The sequence below is a fragment of the Typopeltis vanoorti genome, chromosome 21, assembly GCF_054136105.1.
Source record: "Typopeltis vanoorti isolate ZY-2024b chromosome 21, IOZ_Tvanoo_1.0, whole genome shotgun sequence".
NCBI lineage: Eukaryota > Metazoa > Arthropoda > Arachnida > Uropygi > Thelyphonidae > Typopeltis > Typopeltis vanoorti.
The window spans coordinates 37,212,946-37,230,534 of record NC_143569.1 but is presented as its reverse complement, the minus strand read 5'-3'; the positions used below and the strand labels follow the sequence as shown (position 1 = coordinate 37,230,534).

The 17,589-nt window shown below is 34.5% G+C and overlaps 1 protein-coding gene across 2 annotated transcripts in view; it reads left to right on the top strand.

Moving 5' to 3' along the window:
* The window catches only part of LOC150094746 (fibronectin type-III domain-containing protein 3A-like), a 379,873-nt gene that overhangs the window by 243,169 nt on the left and 119,115 nt on the right, over positions 1 to 17,589 (top strand). For both annotated transcript variants that reach the window (XM_090411064.1, XM_090411062.1), the window contains exons 8-10: positions 4,705 to 4,764; positions 5,016 to 5,059; positions 11,341 to 11,435. In XM_090411064.1, the coding sequence (XP_090267190.1) occupies positions 4,705 to 4,764; positions 5,016 to 5,059; positions 11,341 to 11,435 (199 nt within the window). The remainder of the gene's footprint in view (positions 1 to 4,704; positions 4,765 to 5,015; positions 5,060 to 11,340; positions 11,436 to 17,589) is intronic.

Genomic DNA, 17,589 nt, shown 5'->3' with positions numbered 1-17,589 from the left:
AGATTTAATTAATTTTATGAAGAAAAACATATTTTCCAGACTGAAAATGTTGTTGCCATATTGAAGTTGTACAGATGTTTTTTTTTTTTTTTTTGGTGGTGGGCGGTAATAAGTATATACCGTTTAAATGTTCCATGGAGTTATTGACTAAGATGGGAGAGATAGATTAATCCATTGGAGTTTCTTCAATTTGTTAGTGTGGTTTTCATTTTGGAATGAAAAAAATATTCTGTGTTTATATCTGGAGGAAAATCATTATGCAGTAACATCATCTGTATATGTGAGGGGATGTTTCTAGAGTCAAACCACATTAAAAATTATTAAAGGTATTTTGGTAGCAATGTAGCAATATAATTCCAGAAATTTTGTTTTTGAAATCCAAGTTTGTAATATACATTGAAGAATTTCCAGTAAAAGAGGAGAGAACGTTTTCAAATGTTTTGGAAGTCCATAGAATTTACAATTGTTCTCAAAAGAACATTTTCCTTTTTCTAGGAGCTCTCATGATGAACTGAAATCTTGTTAATTGTATTTTTTTCCCAAAATTGCATTTTGTGTAGAGGTTTTTTAATTTATTTATCTGTGATTATGTGTAGTCTCTGGAGATGCACTGATGCACAGAATGATTATACAGTAAAATATTATGCTTCCTGAAATAATTTCTTTTATATTGGATAACTATAGCACATCCTTCTTTATCAGCTCATTATAACTGGGTTGTTATGAGATCAGAGATTTCACTTCCTACTTAAATTAGTGCAATAAATTTAAATAAATAGATTAATTTAAAGATTTTTATAAAATAAATGCAGCTTGAAAATGAATTTTACTTGCAAGAGGATAACAGGACATTACAAATACCTTAGTCAATATCAAACATGAAACCTATAATAAGAATAGTTTTTGAAGCTAATGCAAAATTTAAGCTCTTTGACAGTATTAAAATTTCATCATCTGGTAATGGTTGGCATGAAATATTATCCACATTTCTTGTATCAGGATGGGAGCCAAGGAAATGCTCTTCTTTGTTTATCCATAGCTGAAATATATGAGCATGATGTTCAATAACCATTATAAAAATCTTTTATGCATTTTCAGAAGAAATTCTATAGGCCATATTATAATCAAGAGATAAAACTGCAATGGCTTAGTTAAAATAGTAGAAATACAATTGATTATTATTATTTTTTTTTTTTTGCCTTTGTGAATCTTATTAATTACGAGATAGACATGCACATGTATGTATCACCCCCCCCCCCACCTCTGAAATCCAGGTGCCTAATTATGTGCAGATGTGGTGTACGTAATGCCTTATACAGTTGGATTCCTAATTCTGTCTCTGAACAGTCCTCCTGAACTTCAATTCTCTGTTAACTATCATTAAGTCCTTTCTTCCTCTACTTACAGTATTACAGTCCTCCAGTACCAACTGCATTCTCAGTAGAGAAGAAATAAAATATTTCAAGCTATTTAGACAGAATTTTAAGTGTAGATGACAAATTTAAATTATGGAAATACATAACAGAATAAGCAAACTGATGAAAGTAGGAAGCCAAAATACTGAACTAGCAGCATACAAGATAGTGTTCAATTTTAATTTATGATCGTGTTCAATTTTAATTTATGATCTGAGAGTTAAGAAATAAAATAGCTGGTCTAGAAACCATAAATACTAGAGTTATAAGAAAAATTAGGTGATCTGCATCAATGGCAAAATCATATTAAAAAATTGAACATAAAATTAGGAAAGAAGATTATTACTAATAATACCACCTTAAATAAGCAGAGTTAATCTAAAGGTGGTATTGGTCACATAAACCGAATGGGAGAGGAAAGGTTAGCAAAATAGGATGTTAGGAGGGCAGATAAAAGAGCAAGATACAAAGATTGATGAAGTTATTAGTGCTTTAGGCAGCAGATATATATAATATCTAATGATATTTAGTATAGTCATCAAATAAGAGACTGATTTGGAGGAAAAAATTTGACAGGAAGTTAGTTATATAAACTTCATCACTGTACTATACTACAGGATGCTTATTTATGGGACAGTTTCCCTAACCTCATACTTGGCAAAGTATCTTTCAAACCTCATATCTCCATACATAGGAAAGACAGAATCATACGTGAAGAATAGCTTATATTTTATTGAAAAGGTAAAAAATTTAAATATAAAGTCTTAAAACATCTTGTCTTGTCTTAAGTTTTCACAAACCATTAAGGTTCTTAGCTGTGGACTTCACAACTGCAACCATCTTGAGAATAAGGTGGTTGGCCCTATGCCTCCTGGTGTGTCCCATGTCTGTAGATGCATGTGTTCATGGGGCCAGTTTGCCTGTTCTGGGGGACGAAAAACCAGAATTTCTGGGTGAAAAAACTCTCCATATGAGACCGGCTGACTCACCTTTAGTCGAAAGAGAGACCAGATAAAGGTTCTCACATCTTGGACAGGGATCAAAACCAGGTCTTTCCATCCAAAGAGCTTTGTCTATACTGACTGAGTTATGGAGGCTCTCTCTTAAGACATCTTAGAGAGTTTAAATGTAGTCAGTCTTATCACCAGTGTACCTAGGGATGACACACACACACACACAGCAGATCTGCTTGTAAAACCTCTTCTCACCAGACACTGCTGTGTGTGTCATCCCTAGGTACACTGGTGATAAGACTGACTACATTTAAACTCTCTAAGATGTCTTAAGAGAGAGAGCCCTTTGCAACGAGTTGCCTGGTGTTGCACTTCCTTACCCCAGTCCTGAAGATACTTTCAGGTGCAAACTTTGTTTGCTCACACTTGGATAAAGGATTAAACTAAACTTATTATAGTCTAACCAAGTGAAAAATAAACTCTCAACATCTTTCTCTGAATCCGGAGTAATTTAATAATAAGGTTGCACACCCTTTGGCAACTCCTATAGGTTAGGATGACCTCTCATTGCTTCTGTCTTTGTATCTCCACTACTGGACCTGGCTCCCAAAACCGGTATGGGTAGTGGCCCTTGCCTTAATGCATAGCATTACACATATCCGCAAGGAGATGTGCTTTGCATTATGGGAGATACTGAGATAAGAGTAATGAGAGCTTTCTCCACCTTTGCAACGAGTTGCCTGATGTTGCACTCTCCTTACCCCAGTCCTGAAGATACTTTCAGGCGCAAACTTTGTTTGCTCACACTTGGATAAAGGATTAAACTAAACTTATTATTAGAGAGCCTCCATAGCTCAGTCAGTCACTATAGAAAACACTTTTCATATTTCATATAACAAAAAGGACTTGCCATGGGTTCCTTTCCCATCTCTAGCCTTGGCCAGCTTCTTTATGAAAAATTTCAAAACAGTGGTATTAAAAGTTATCACAAGAAACTAAAAACTTCATTACGTTAAATGGTGATATTTTCATTGTTTGATCAGGAACAATGGATGATTTAATTCATTTTAAAGATTATATGAACAGATTGCATCCCAATATAAAACTCGCACTTGAACTTGGAAGATCACAAAAAAATTACTGTTCTTTGATATTCTTATCAAAATAAATGAAGAAGAAAAAATCCTTTTCAGTATACAGAAAACAAAATCTACAGCAACTGGAAAATTTTTGCATACTGCTTCACACCATCATCCACTACAAAAGATAGGCATGGTTGAAACATTGAGATAGCGCACACAATATATCCAGTACATCAGTTAACAGGAATGAAGAACTGTGCTACCTCACTCAATGGTTATAAATCCAAGGCAGTCCACAAAATTTTTAATACACCTCTGACAACTCATTTATGTAAACAGGATTTTAAGAATATAGTCATACTACTTTACATGAAGAATGTTACAAAGTAGTGACATTGCTATGTTAGAACAACATTAAAGTCGCTTTTTTATCATTGCACAAAATCTCTAGGTTCTTACGTCCTCCAAAACCTTCATCCTATGAATAAAACCAGGTGTTTGAAATCCATTGCTCTTGTGGCATTTGTATATAGGCCAGACAAGAAAGTCAGGAGGAGATCCACATGTCTGAACACTTTAAGAGATGCCAAAAAAAGAAGACTGCATAATTCGGGTGTGGCAACTACCACAGGCCATCAAATAGTTTGGCAACAAACAAAAATGACTTATATTGATCATAATTTTTTTACAAGAAAGTTCAAGGAGGCCTCACAAATGCTAAGGATCCCCACACAATGTAACAAAATTCAAGACTTAACTACCCAAAATTTGGTCTACTTTCATTAAAACCTAACTTCTGCAGATCTAGGATATGATATGCATGATGCTACAGAATGTGACACAACAATTAGCATTGTTCTAACACATATAGAGTAATTAGTCTGAGTTTTTTTTTATTATTATGGTTACTTATGTACCAATTGTAAAGTTCTGATAACATCTAATATGTGTAATTGTTTCTTTTCTTTTTTTTTTTTTTAAATATAACTTTTGCTAATACCCTTGACAATGTGAATCTGACTTAAAACTTGTAGGATTATATTTATTTTTATTAAAGTTAATATTTATCTGAATATGTGGTCTTTGCTTTCTGTAGAACTGCTAAAAACTTACTCAGAAATTGCATATTCATAATTTCTTCTTTCTCAACTTTCTGTCAGTGGTACTAATACTGTAAATTAAAGTCTCTTAAGTATAGAGTTACTCAAAAAAAAAAAAAATCTTATTGAGTGTATTTCCTCCCTCCTCTTTTAGTGGCAGCGAGTTGCAGTGTAACTTATCAGCACTTAAGCCGGCTACTGAATACCATGTTTGGTAAGTTTTACATACCATATATTATTCTTTTATTTTTAAAAACTTTGAAACTTTCATTAGCCTCCAATGTTTCATGGAAGAAGCATTATTTACTATTAATGTGATTTCTGTAGTTTGTGTTTTGCTTTTGACAGATCAGAATTTAGACTTGTTTATTATGGGTAAAAGAGTTCTCATTTGTGAGTTGTTATTCCCCCTCAAGGTAATTTCTTTGATTATGAATTAATATTTTATTTTATTTTTTCAAATAGTGTTCAAGTTGGTTTAGATGACTTAAGAGGAAATTCTTCAGAAAGTAAGTATTTTCCATTTTCATATAGATATTTGATATATTATACTTAGTTATAGCATTTTAATGGTGAGATCTAAAAACTCACAGTATAGAAATGAAACTGTAACCATATCATTTTACTATAATTATGTCACATATGAAATGTCTGAATCTTTTCTTTACGTTTATTTTTTTATGAAGTTTTAAACATGTTTCCAATAATTCAAGTTTTTTTAATATAATGAAATGCATAGTTAAAAATCAAGTTTGTTTTTACATGAACATCAATTTAGCAGTATATCTGCTACTTTTCAGTGGAGATGCTTGGTGCCATTGGTAGAGAATAACTACCTTAACAGCCTCACCTCTTGCTTCATCTGATTTCTAGGTATATCTAGTGTTAAAATGTGAATCAAAGTACCATACTGACAATGCTCTGTGCAGGATTTCTCAAAATAGCCAATAGAACATGTTTCATGTGTTGAAGGAAGTGATGCAAAAACGTCATAATGTAGTCAAAAGGAATCTAAGCCCAGGTCTGAAGATACCAAATAATTTATGTGCAGTCTTGTTACTTTTCACACTTCTTTCATATTAACTGCTGTAGGAGTGGCAGTAAATTATTCTAGATACCATTGAGGTACTGGCAGAATCCATACTTCTAACTAGTAATAATGTCATTTTTGATGATTTATGGGGTTAAGAAAAAAAAAATCTGTTTTAGAAGGGAAAAAAATCCTTATTTGTGCAAAAAAATTGCTTAATTCAGAAACTGGCTGGGAAAAAAAAAAAAAAAACATAAAAAAAGGTCAAGAGACTTGAATGGAATTAAACCTGTAATGACACATCTTTCTTCTACTGACTATCTCCTATATTCTTATCAGTTCAAGACTGGCAAAATCCTGAGCAACTTGATTAAGTTGCACCATGATTCTTGCCTTAGTGATGTCTGCTGGTTGCTGTCATATGCTTCCTGTTTTGCATATTCTTATTCCACTGTAGCTGCACTACTTGGAAACAATCCTGCACCCAACTTGTCTCCCTAACATAAGAGACAAATCTGCATTATCTAACCTTGGATCAGTTACCTTCACATCAGCCCTTTCCAAAATCTATAAATAGCCCATTTCCACACTATTTAAACATCTTCCACCCATTGGACATTCAAATAAAATATCCAGCATTTGCTGGTAGGAGTCCACTTGTTCAGTCATCTTTTATCAGGACATTATGAATAAGGAAGTGATATCAAAGCTAATTATGATATCAGTCTTATGAGATGTTTTTCTGTTACTTGGACTTCATCAGCAATTTCCTGATATATGCCCTCAAGGGGTGGTGTTCAGGCTACCATGACAATACTACATGATTAAATTTTATTTTTATTAATTTCCTATTACTAATTTTTTTCCAAATTAGTCCATTACTTGTCAGCACTCCAATATTGTTGTATCTAACATTTCACTCTTCTAAGACACTTCTTACTGAATCAAACCACCTATACCTTGGTCTTCTTCTGGGTGTTTTTCTTGGCATCAAACACCTGTTTTTGTAACTTTTCCTCAACTCTTCTCTCACATTCCTGAATGCCAATAATGTTAAGTTTCTTCCTAGTCTTCAATTTTAATATGATTTTGCCATTGATAATCTGTTCAGGCCCCTAATTTTCTAAGAACTCTCATATCTGAGGTCTCTTATCTTTGATGAAGTGCTTTATTTCTAACTCATCTCTCAAATCTGTAACTTAAAACCAGTTTGAACACTGTCTTGTATGCTGCGAGTTTGGTGTTTTGGCTATTTCTCTCTTATTCCATATAAATTTGTTCAGCTGGCTATCCACCATACTTTACTTATTCTGTTATCTATTTCCAGATTTCACTTGCCATCTTCACTAAAAATGTGCCTAAATAATGAAATATTTTACTTGTTCTATAGGATCTCCATTCAGAATGAGACTGAAGTTTTTTATGCTTCTGCCTGTTTTCATAGTTTTGGTCTTTTTATTGCTGATTTTCATGCCAAATTTGTTACAGCTATTATTCAATTATTATTAATATAATAATTATTATTATATTATTCAATTTAGTTATATTATTCAACTCAGTGCAAGTCTTCAGAATCCTGAAGGCTTGCACTGGATGTGTTTAGGAGCACAACATCATCTGCATAAAGCAAAGAGCTAAAAGTTTGATATCTCCAATTCTAATATGCCACACTCTTTCATGATGTGATCCATAGATGATGAATCAGAGTAGAGATAATGTGCATCCTTGTCTTCCACCTGATTTTTGACTTACAACTCAAATATAGACTATGTATTGTCCTGTATAATGTTCCACTTACTCTATGTAACTGTATTGTTTTAAAAAGCTTTTCCCTGGGAGCCTTGTCATATGCCTTTTCCAGATCTACTAAATATAGATTTCACATTTCCATGATTTTTTTCTGAACTATTTGTTGTAAAGTGAAATTCTATACTTTACAACCTCTATTTTGTCTGAACCCATCTTATCTCCTGAAATGGCTTGTAGAAAGTGATATTTCTACAATTAAATATCAATTTCAGGCTATCTCAGAAGATATGAGTTAAATAATTGCTGCTCTAGAGCAGAGGTTACTTAATCTTTAGGATTGATATGTGTGCGAATGCACTTCAAATAAGAATCATTAGAAACAAATCAAATCATTTTTTGATTTGTTTAAATTTACTGTTCATTCTGATTATTTCATATAATGAAGAAAAACATATATATACAAACGACAAAAGCTACATTTCTGGATCCACTTCCTGATTTTTCTTTCTGTTGAACACCTGAATACTAAACTCTTAACCCAGACACAGAAATCTGCAGCCTGTACCATTGAACTGGGTTAAACCAATGGAAATGATCATTTCACCAAGTGTGTGTGTGTGTGTGTGTGTGTGTGTGTGTGCGCGCGCGCTGAATTTCAGTGAAGCCTGGCTATTCTGCAGCAACCAGATTTTCTGTTTTTATGCCTTTACATTGGTGGGCCTGGAGAGTTGCGTGTGTGTGCATTTGTATGTATTTCAACCAAGGTTCAGGCTAGAGTAAACAGACATAGAGGGGTTGTGATGAGGAATTCACACCTCACTGAATAAAAGATCAGTCTTTATGTTACAAGGTACCACTAAGTGATAGATCAATTACGTCGTCTGATGGTAATACCACTTTGTTTGGAAGTGGGAAAAAAAAAAAAAAAAAAAAAATCCAGTTCAGAATCCATAGCCAAGATCTGGATCTTCCCCCCATTTCTTTCAGCAGTGTATGAGTATTCTCAAAGTCACATCAGACAAATAGAACCCCAACATTTCTTTTTTGAAGGTATATTATTATTATTATGCGACACTTCCAGGGAGTCCGAAGACTCATCGAGGGAGAGTGTGCCAACAGCATCGAACGATTGAACCCTTCCAATTACTAACTGCGCTCAAAGTTGCTTAACTCTTTTCATGAGGCTCTAGTCGACCAACCTTTGCTGGCTCAGGTTTCCCTTAATAGCTCATGATAATCTTTTGCCTTTTTTGAAGGTATAGCTTGGAAACAGTTATTCCTCAGAGTACTATATAGTATATTCATTAGCTGAAATCAGCATCAAGTTTACCTGATGTAATGATGCCGATTTCAGATCTCAGCTAATGAGTAATTTTGCTATCACTGTTTAGCTACATGTATCTAAAGGGATTATGAGTTGTATGTATGGGGTCTGCTATATTGATAATATTTTTGTTTCCCCATCTGATTCCATTCTGAATCAGAATTAATTTTCTTCAAAAAATCAGGTCTTTATCCTTGGATTAAATTTTTCATGCAGAAGGGAAATGACAGGCAGTGTGAACCTTCCTAGATGTATCTCCTTACCAAAACATCGACAACACCCTTGTTTTATCATTTATACTATAGGTTTGCTTTCACAGGCAGAGAGATGATGAAATATGATGTCTGAACAAGACCCCATACTCATCTGTTCTAGATACAAAGATGTTTGCTGTCACAAGAACTCCATACTGTCAAATATTTGCTAGATTGCTATCTTTAGTAATATTCTCAAATTATTCAAATAATCATACATGAAAACTCTTTCTAAATACTGCCACAATTGCAAGAAGAGTTTCAATTCTACATGTAGTAAGTAGTTTTTTTGGGGAATGGCATGCAACAGTATGGCATCCTCAGCCTTTAGAGCAGGGGTTCCCAACCTTTTTGTTTCCTAGAGCACATTCTAAAATACCGATAGGGCGATGGGCACCATCTATTTTTTTTCAAGCAAATTTTTTGAATTCGTTTGTTAAATGAATACATACAAAGTTTACATTATAATAAAATGTTTTATTACTTAAAAGTTTACATTATATAAAAATTTAAATATATATATGTAAGTTAGTTTGATCTTTGGCATTGCATTTCATTGGCCAGTGCTTCATAATTAGGAGAATATGATGATATTCCAGTTCTTAAACTGGAATGAACAACTTCGAATGCATGTCTACTTTACATTGTATGCGTTTAATACTCATCATGTGTCATTAACGCATGCATCATATAGCATGCCATGAATTGTTGCATGATTATTTCAAACTATATGGCACACGGTGAAAAGCGGCGGGCACACACAAATTGGTCGACGGGCACCATGGTGCCTGCAGGCATAGGGTTGGGAACCCCTGCTTTAGAGTATATGAATAAAATTACTTTAGTCTTCTACCAGTGTAACTTATTTATGACTCCTGAAAGAATTCTTAGCCATCATAAAAACTACTGAATATATTTGTGTGTTTATACAGTGACAGACAGTTATTGATAGGCATATCAGTGTCTCTCATTTAGTCTCCGAGGTTTCAAGCCAAGGACTAATAATATGCAAGAGCCACAAATAAAATTTTGGAAATCATGGAAAATGACAAACGATTATTTGTCCATCTAGCCGAATAAGTTTACAGATTTTTTGACATTTTTTTCCTGCTTTATTATTATTTTTGTATCAGATAAATAGTAAAATAAACTGATTTTATTTTCATTAGTCAGGTTAGCAGCCAGAATTTTGGAAGTTTATTTTTCACTTGGTTAGACTATAATAAATTTAATTTAATCCTTTATCCAAGTGTAAGCAAACAAAGTTTGTGCCTGAAAATATCTTCAGGACTGAGGTAAGGTAGTGCAACACCAAGCTCTCATCACTCCTTGTCTCAGTATCTCCCATAATGCAAAGCACATTTCCTTGCAGACATGTATACTGCTATGCATTAAGGGAATGGCCATTACCCAGACCAGTTTCAACCTTTATTGAGGTCTCGTCAGTTGGAGGCAGACCCAAACGTGGAGATACTAAGGCAAAAGAAATAGGAGAGGTCATATTTACCTATAGAAGTTGCCAACAAGTGTACCACCTTATTATTGAATTACTCTGGATTTAGAGAAAGATGTTGGAAGTTTATTTTTCACTTGGTTAGACTATAATAAATTTAGTTTAATCCTTTATCCAAGTGTAAGCAAACAAAGTTTGCGCCTGAAAATATGTTCAGGACTGAGGTAAGGTAGTGCAACACCAGATTGAAACCGGTCTGGGTAGTGGCCCTTCCCTTAATGCATAGCAGTTTATTTATCTGCAAGGAGATGTGCTTTGCATTATGGGAGATACTGAGACAAGGAGTGATGAGAGCTTGGTCCACCTTTTGCTTGGAGTTGCCTGGTGTTGCACTACCTTACCTCAGTCCTAAAGATATTTTCAGGCGCAAACTTTGTTTGCTTACACTTGGATAAAGGATTAAACTAATAAATTTATTATAGCCTAACCAAGTGAAAAATAAACTTCCAACATCTTTTTCTAAATCCAGAGTAATTCAATAATAAGGTGGTACACCTGTTGGCAACTCCTATAGGTAAATATGACCTCTCCTATTGCTTCTGCCTTAGTATCTCCACGTTTGGGTCTTCCTCCCACCAAAGAGACCTCAATAAAGGTTGAAACTGCCCTGGGTAGTGGCCATTCCCTTAATGCATAGCGGTATACATGTCTTCAAGGAGATGTGCTTTGCATTATGGGAGATATTGGGACAAGGAGTGATGAGAACTTGGTCCATCTTTGCTCGGAGTTGCCTGGTGTTGCACTACCTTACCCCAGTCCTGAAGATATTTTCAGGCACAAACTTTGTTTGCTTACAGTTGGATAAAGGATTAAACTAAATTTATTATTAGCAGCCAGGATTAATTACTAACTATTCAAAACATCTGCATCACATTTAATTAAAGTTACTATAAAATTATATATATATATTATAATTCCAGGTGTATTATTTAAAACCCAAAGTTGTGAACCTGATCCACCACAATCTCCCAGACTTTGTTTGCGGACCAAGACTAGTCTAACATTGAGGTGGAATGTGAGTGAAAAATTATTAATGCAAAATGGAATATTAAGTAATATGAGTATTGAGTTTATCTCTTATATATATATATATATATATATATATATATGAAAGAATGATCTTTAACTCAGTTAACATACATATTTTTATAAAGAATTGAATGACTAGAACCGAGATTTAAGTAAAAAGGTTTTAATATAAAAACACGAAACAAGCCGAAACTAGTCGTGTTTTTATATTAAAACCTTTTCACTTAAATCTCGATTCTAGTCATTCAATTCTTTATATATTTATAATTTATTTATTTGACTAATCATTTAAAAGATTTTTTTTTAATTAAAGAATAGATATTTTGATTATTGCAAGAAGTTTAGTTGTGTTCATTTATTTCAGATGAATAGAACTGAACTGATATAATTGAACTGTCATTAAGAAAATAGTCCTTATCAGGTGCCTTTTATCTTAAAATTTTTATCTTTTTTTTTTTTAATGGATGAAATTACAGTGTTTAATATTTGTTATTAACATGTTCACAACAGGCTGTGTTTCATGCATGTTGTGCATTGAGCACATTGGCACATTGTTATAAATTGGCCAATATATGTGCTATTCCAGTTTGCATTTTTCAGCAGAATTTTCATGTCAAAATTCCACTGAAAAATATGGTATAGAAACCTTTTTAAAAATAATGTTATCTTGTGTCAAGTCATAAAAAAGCTTATTTTTCAAAATATTTAAAAATAAATTGGTTTCTTCTCTTGGATCTGCACAGATCAATGCCTAGCAAATTTTGATTTTATTCCTATATTGTTCTACATTCACAAAAACAGTAAAAGAAAAAGTAGTCATGTCATTGCAATCAGTTTCCCCTCCAGCAATATAGAAATATTATTGCATAATTATAGATCACTGTGATTGTTTAATTAAATGTTGCTTTGAGAAAGCAATATAGAAATATTATTGCATAATTATAGATCACTGTGATTGTTTAATTAAATGTTGCTTTGAGAAAGGAAGAGGTAGGATGTAAACTTTGTAGAAAGAACAAATTGCACGTGTATTCTAATATTACGTTAATCAATTCATTCAACTTGCCATAATTTTGTGTATGAGTGATGAATTCAAAAGTTAAACTGAGAGGTAGAGTTTCTGTTCTTGTCTACCCTATAAGTCACTGAAAATACAGTTGAACATTATGTAAAAACACACATGTTTATAAAATGTTCATGCTTTCTTTGATTTTATTTACCAAAGAAAATCTTGTATCTTGTGTGATGTCACAAATTCTGTATCAAATAGTTATTGGATATCAAGTTTCCAAATGCAGATTTTGCATAAAGCTTCATGATTTTTTATTTCTGCATTTTTAACCTAGGTGACTTCCAAAAATATTCCTGTGCATGTCAAAGGTGGAAGGACGAAAAGCAGATACAAAAGTTAAAAACAGAGCAATGCATCACATACAAGGAGGCAAAGAAGCAGTATCAACATCATCTGCTAAACCCTGTTATGCTGAAAAGCATCTGGAAAGTCAACTGTCAGTCCCACCTTCTCACAACAATAGCATCCCTGAAGGATATGATTTGCTTGCTGTCTGCTTTGAGTGAATGAAAGAGAAATCATTATGGCCTCAATCACTACATGAAAATCCTCTTATTAAAAAAATATTGGGACGTGCACTACACAGGATTAAAGATATGTTTCTGGACTTTTTCTTAGGTGGCCCATCAACAGATAACATGGATACCTCTTCTCTCCCTCAAGAAGATAAAATAATCAATATACCAAGTGCTCTAGAGGGAGTGGAATTTGACAGTGCCTTGGATATTTTTCTAGAAGAAAAAGAAATGGTGGATACTGAATGACTACAATTCTTAATAATGGAAACATTCCTATAATGGAATTGTTGTGGATTCTGACAAAACATAGATGACATCAAATTTATACTTGCAGAAGTATAAACCAATATGCTTTGGCTTATAGGAAACATACCTATTACCAAGTGATGATCCAGCTCTCTATAACATTAGCATTATTTGTAAGGATAGGACAGGGGATGGACCTGCCCATGGAGGAGTTGCCATCCTTCTGGGCAACCAATACCCCCTTCCAACAAATCCAAGTTAACACCAGCATAGAAGCAATTGCTATAAAACTGTCAGTCGAAAATATAATATTAGTATACTGCATCTGCCTCCCTCCTGCTGCAGACTTTTCTCAAGGTGATCTTGATGATGTCATATCAGTTACCAACCCCCTTTACTTTTAATGGGGGAATTTAAATGGACATACTACTCTGTGGGGTACTACCCTAACAAATAAGAGGAGAAGTTGTAGAGCATATGGTCTACAACAACAATCTCTCCCTCTTAAACACAAGAAGCAACACCTTCTTCCATATGCCTACCTGAACATTCACTGCCATTGACTTAACTATCTGTTCACTTTCCCTTTCCCATGATATCTACTTTTCTGCATGGGTAACTATGTACTATATCATGGATATTACAGTGGAAAATAGAGCACATCGACTTGTCCATCTTTTCCTTGTTAGCAGATTTTGATTTTGCAACAGGCAATTCATCTGCTCTCTCAGTGAAGTATGTAACAGTGTATTATAGCAGCAGCCACAACTTCAATTCCTAAAACATCTAGTTGGGGTCCTGTGTTTTCATAAGCCATGGTGGAACAATGATTGCACAGCAGTTAGAGAAGCCCAGAAGAAAGCTTGGGTATTTTCTGCAGATGCTCCAACAATGACAAACCCAGTTGCTTTCAAACAAGCTCGAGTTCAACAAATCAGGCACTAGAACCAAAAGGAATCCTGGATCCAATTAGTTTCTATATTGAACACAGCAAAGTAGCATGGGAAAAAATCTGGAAAATGAAAGGCAGATATATCTGGCTCTCTGTCCTTGAGCACACAATGGTCACATAGTTGCTGATCCATCAGCAATTGCTGACAGGGAAATTTTTGCAAATCCTCAGCAACACATTCTTATCCCTAAGAGTTCTTTGCCACTTTTCTTCCAAGTACAGAAGAATACAGCATGCCATTTACTAAGAAAGAAATGAAAACTGCTTTGCTTAAATGTCACCCAACTGCTGTCAGACCAAATTATATCTGTTACAAGATGGCAAAATACTGTCAACTGTTGCACCTTTATAACAGAATTTTTTCAAGGAGTGTACAGGATATGATAGTACTACATGAAAAATTTACATCATTACTAACTTCCTATCTACCATTTTCCTCCAAATCAGTCTGTTACTTGTCAAGACTCCAACATTATCAGATCTTATATTTCTATCGTCTAAGGCACTTTGTACTATATCAATACATCTATATCTTGGTCTTCCTCTGGTTCGTTTTCCTACCAACCTGGCAGAGAACACTTGTTTTGCTAATTTTTCCTCTCCCATTCTGTTTAAGTGACCATACCACCTGAGATTAGCTCTGCTAACGCATTCCTGGATGCTGACAATGTCAAGTTCTTTCCTAATATCTTCGTTTTTAATATGATATTGCCATTGATGCCATCTGTTCATACCTCTAATCTTTCTTAGAACTCTAGTCTTTGGTTAAGTGCTTTACTTCTGACCCAGCTCTCAGATCCAGAAGTTAAAACTGGTTTCAACACTGTCTTGTATACAGCTAATTAGTGTTCACATCTGAGAGCTGCTCAACTTTTATTTGCTTTAAAACTTTCTTACATGTTAATCTTTTCAATATGAAATTCAATTTTATCCTGCTCAAGACTAAATAATGATCACTTCCAATTTCAAATCCTCTGTACACTCTGGTGTCCTGCACCAGGGAGAAAACATCACTATCAACAATAACATAGTCAATGAAACTTTTCTTATTCTTTGCCTCTTCTCTCCATGTGAATTTGTGCACATTTTTGTGTTGGAACATGGTGTTAGTAATAACCAGTCCATGTCCTGAGCAGAAATCCAACAGATATTTGCCATTATTATTAATAGCTTTGCTCTTTTCTCCAAATTTTCCCAAAATATTTTTGTATGCTTGACAATCACTTCCTACTCTGCTATTTAGATCCCCAACAAGGACCTACTTTTCTTTTTTCATTGTGTCAGTAGCTTTCTCTAGAGCCTCAAAAAATTGTCCAGTTCCCCATTCTGATATTTATCCATATCACTTTACTTAAGACTGCCTGCCATTCAAGAAGATTAGCCTTGTATTTAGTGTTGAATACTATGGCTACTCCTTCTTTTCCTTGATTGTCATTGCCTGAATATAACATTTTGTATTTATTGCTCAGAAAGATCTCGCCAGTTTTTGTCTTTTTTGTTTCAGTCACCCCTATTATGTCGATCTGGTACTTATCTAATCCCTCAGCTAGCTTCATTTCTTTGCCATTCAGGCTGCTTATGTTGATAGTACTGATCTTCAACTCTGGTGATATTGAGTTGGGGTGTGTTTTAGGGTTTGTTCCAGTAGCTGACTTTTCGCTGTTCGCCCTGGTTCCCTGGCAAAAACGACGGGGATCTTGTTTAACTGGGCGATGCCCCAGCCGGTATGAAATTTTGTCATGTTGTACCATCATTTTGTATTTTGGTTTAAGCCAATAAGAATACAATTTGGTCGGCTAACTCCCAAATTGCCAGCTCATCCTCGTTCGTTTAGTATCTAGGTAGATACTCAACAGGGTGCACCACGAAAAGGTGAGGATTGGACATTAGGTCAGAAGCCCTAGTCGGTTCTCCGCATTCCTTTAAAGGCTATGTGGAGGTCTACTCTCAGTTATACAGCTTTGACCCTTAAGCACCCCAGGCCATTTATTAAGAAAGAAATGAAAACTGCTTTGCTTAAATGTCGCCCAACTGCTGTCGGACAAAATTATATCCATTACGAGATGGCAAAATACTGTCAACTGTTGCACCTTTATAACAGAATTTTTTGGGGAACATATTTACAGATATCTGACAAAAGGCTATTATAATTGCCTTTCCTAAGCCAGGGAAGGATCCAAAATTCCCAAATAACTACAATCCAATTGCTTTGATCAACTTTTTGTGCAAGATTCTGGAAAAAAGGAGAAATTTCTTGAAAATTTCCAAAAATATTATGACACTGATCATCTTGTCCATCTGGTGTCATCCATTAGAGATGCCTTCCTAAAATGTGAGCATCTAATATTTGGTTTTTTTCAATATGGAAAAAATAGCTTGTAGATTTGGATGAAAGACTTGCATAATTTTGGTCTTAAAGGGAATCTCCTTCTTTCTAACAAAAACTTCTTATCTAACAATCTTCCAAGTCTGAGGTGAGGAGACTGCTCTCTCTCCTGCCCTATAATCAAGAAGAGAGAGTCCCACAAGATTCTGTTTTAAGCGTCATGCTTTTTGCAATCAAGGTCAACTTGATAAACAGAACAACTTCCCCCACCCCTGTTTCCCATATAACTCTTCCCCAAAGAAGCACCCTTAAATATATTATTTTAAAAAAATCCGGATTTTCTAATTAATCTTCCCACCTTGCCTCAAACACTCCCACGTTTCCTAAACCCCTTTTTAACAGCTTAACAGCAGTAGTATGGAAAACAAAGACATCCTAGCATCCAAACAAGGTATGTGCAAAATTTCTTCCTCTAATAGTCTGCATATATTTACCTTTAAAATACACTTATAATACCCTAAGAATTCTTGAGTAAAAAGCCAGTGTATTTAAAATAAGGGACACTCCTAAACGAAAACAGGCGAAAATAGCCGTAAAAATAGTAGAACAACTTTCTCCCAACAGTAAGCGATTCCCTATAAGTGGATGACTTTGCTGTCTTTTGCACTTATATAATATGAGGGATTATAGGAAGACAATTGCAGCAAGCCATTGATGTCTCAGAAGTGCTTACAAATGGTTTCAGATTTCCACAACAGAAGACAGCTTGTGTGCACTTTTGCTGCAGATGCGATCTTCATCCTGATCCAGAACTCTGACTAGGACAATCACCAATCCTATTTGCATTGGAAGCTAAGTTCTTGGGACTGATATATAACAGTAAACTGAGTTTCCTCCTTCACATACGTCTGTTATAAGACAACTGCCATAAAGCAGTGCACATTCTGTGCAATGTATCTTCCTGGTCTGTATGTTGAGGCAGACAAACACCACCTTTGTCTCTTTGACAACAGCTGTCTCTGCTAT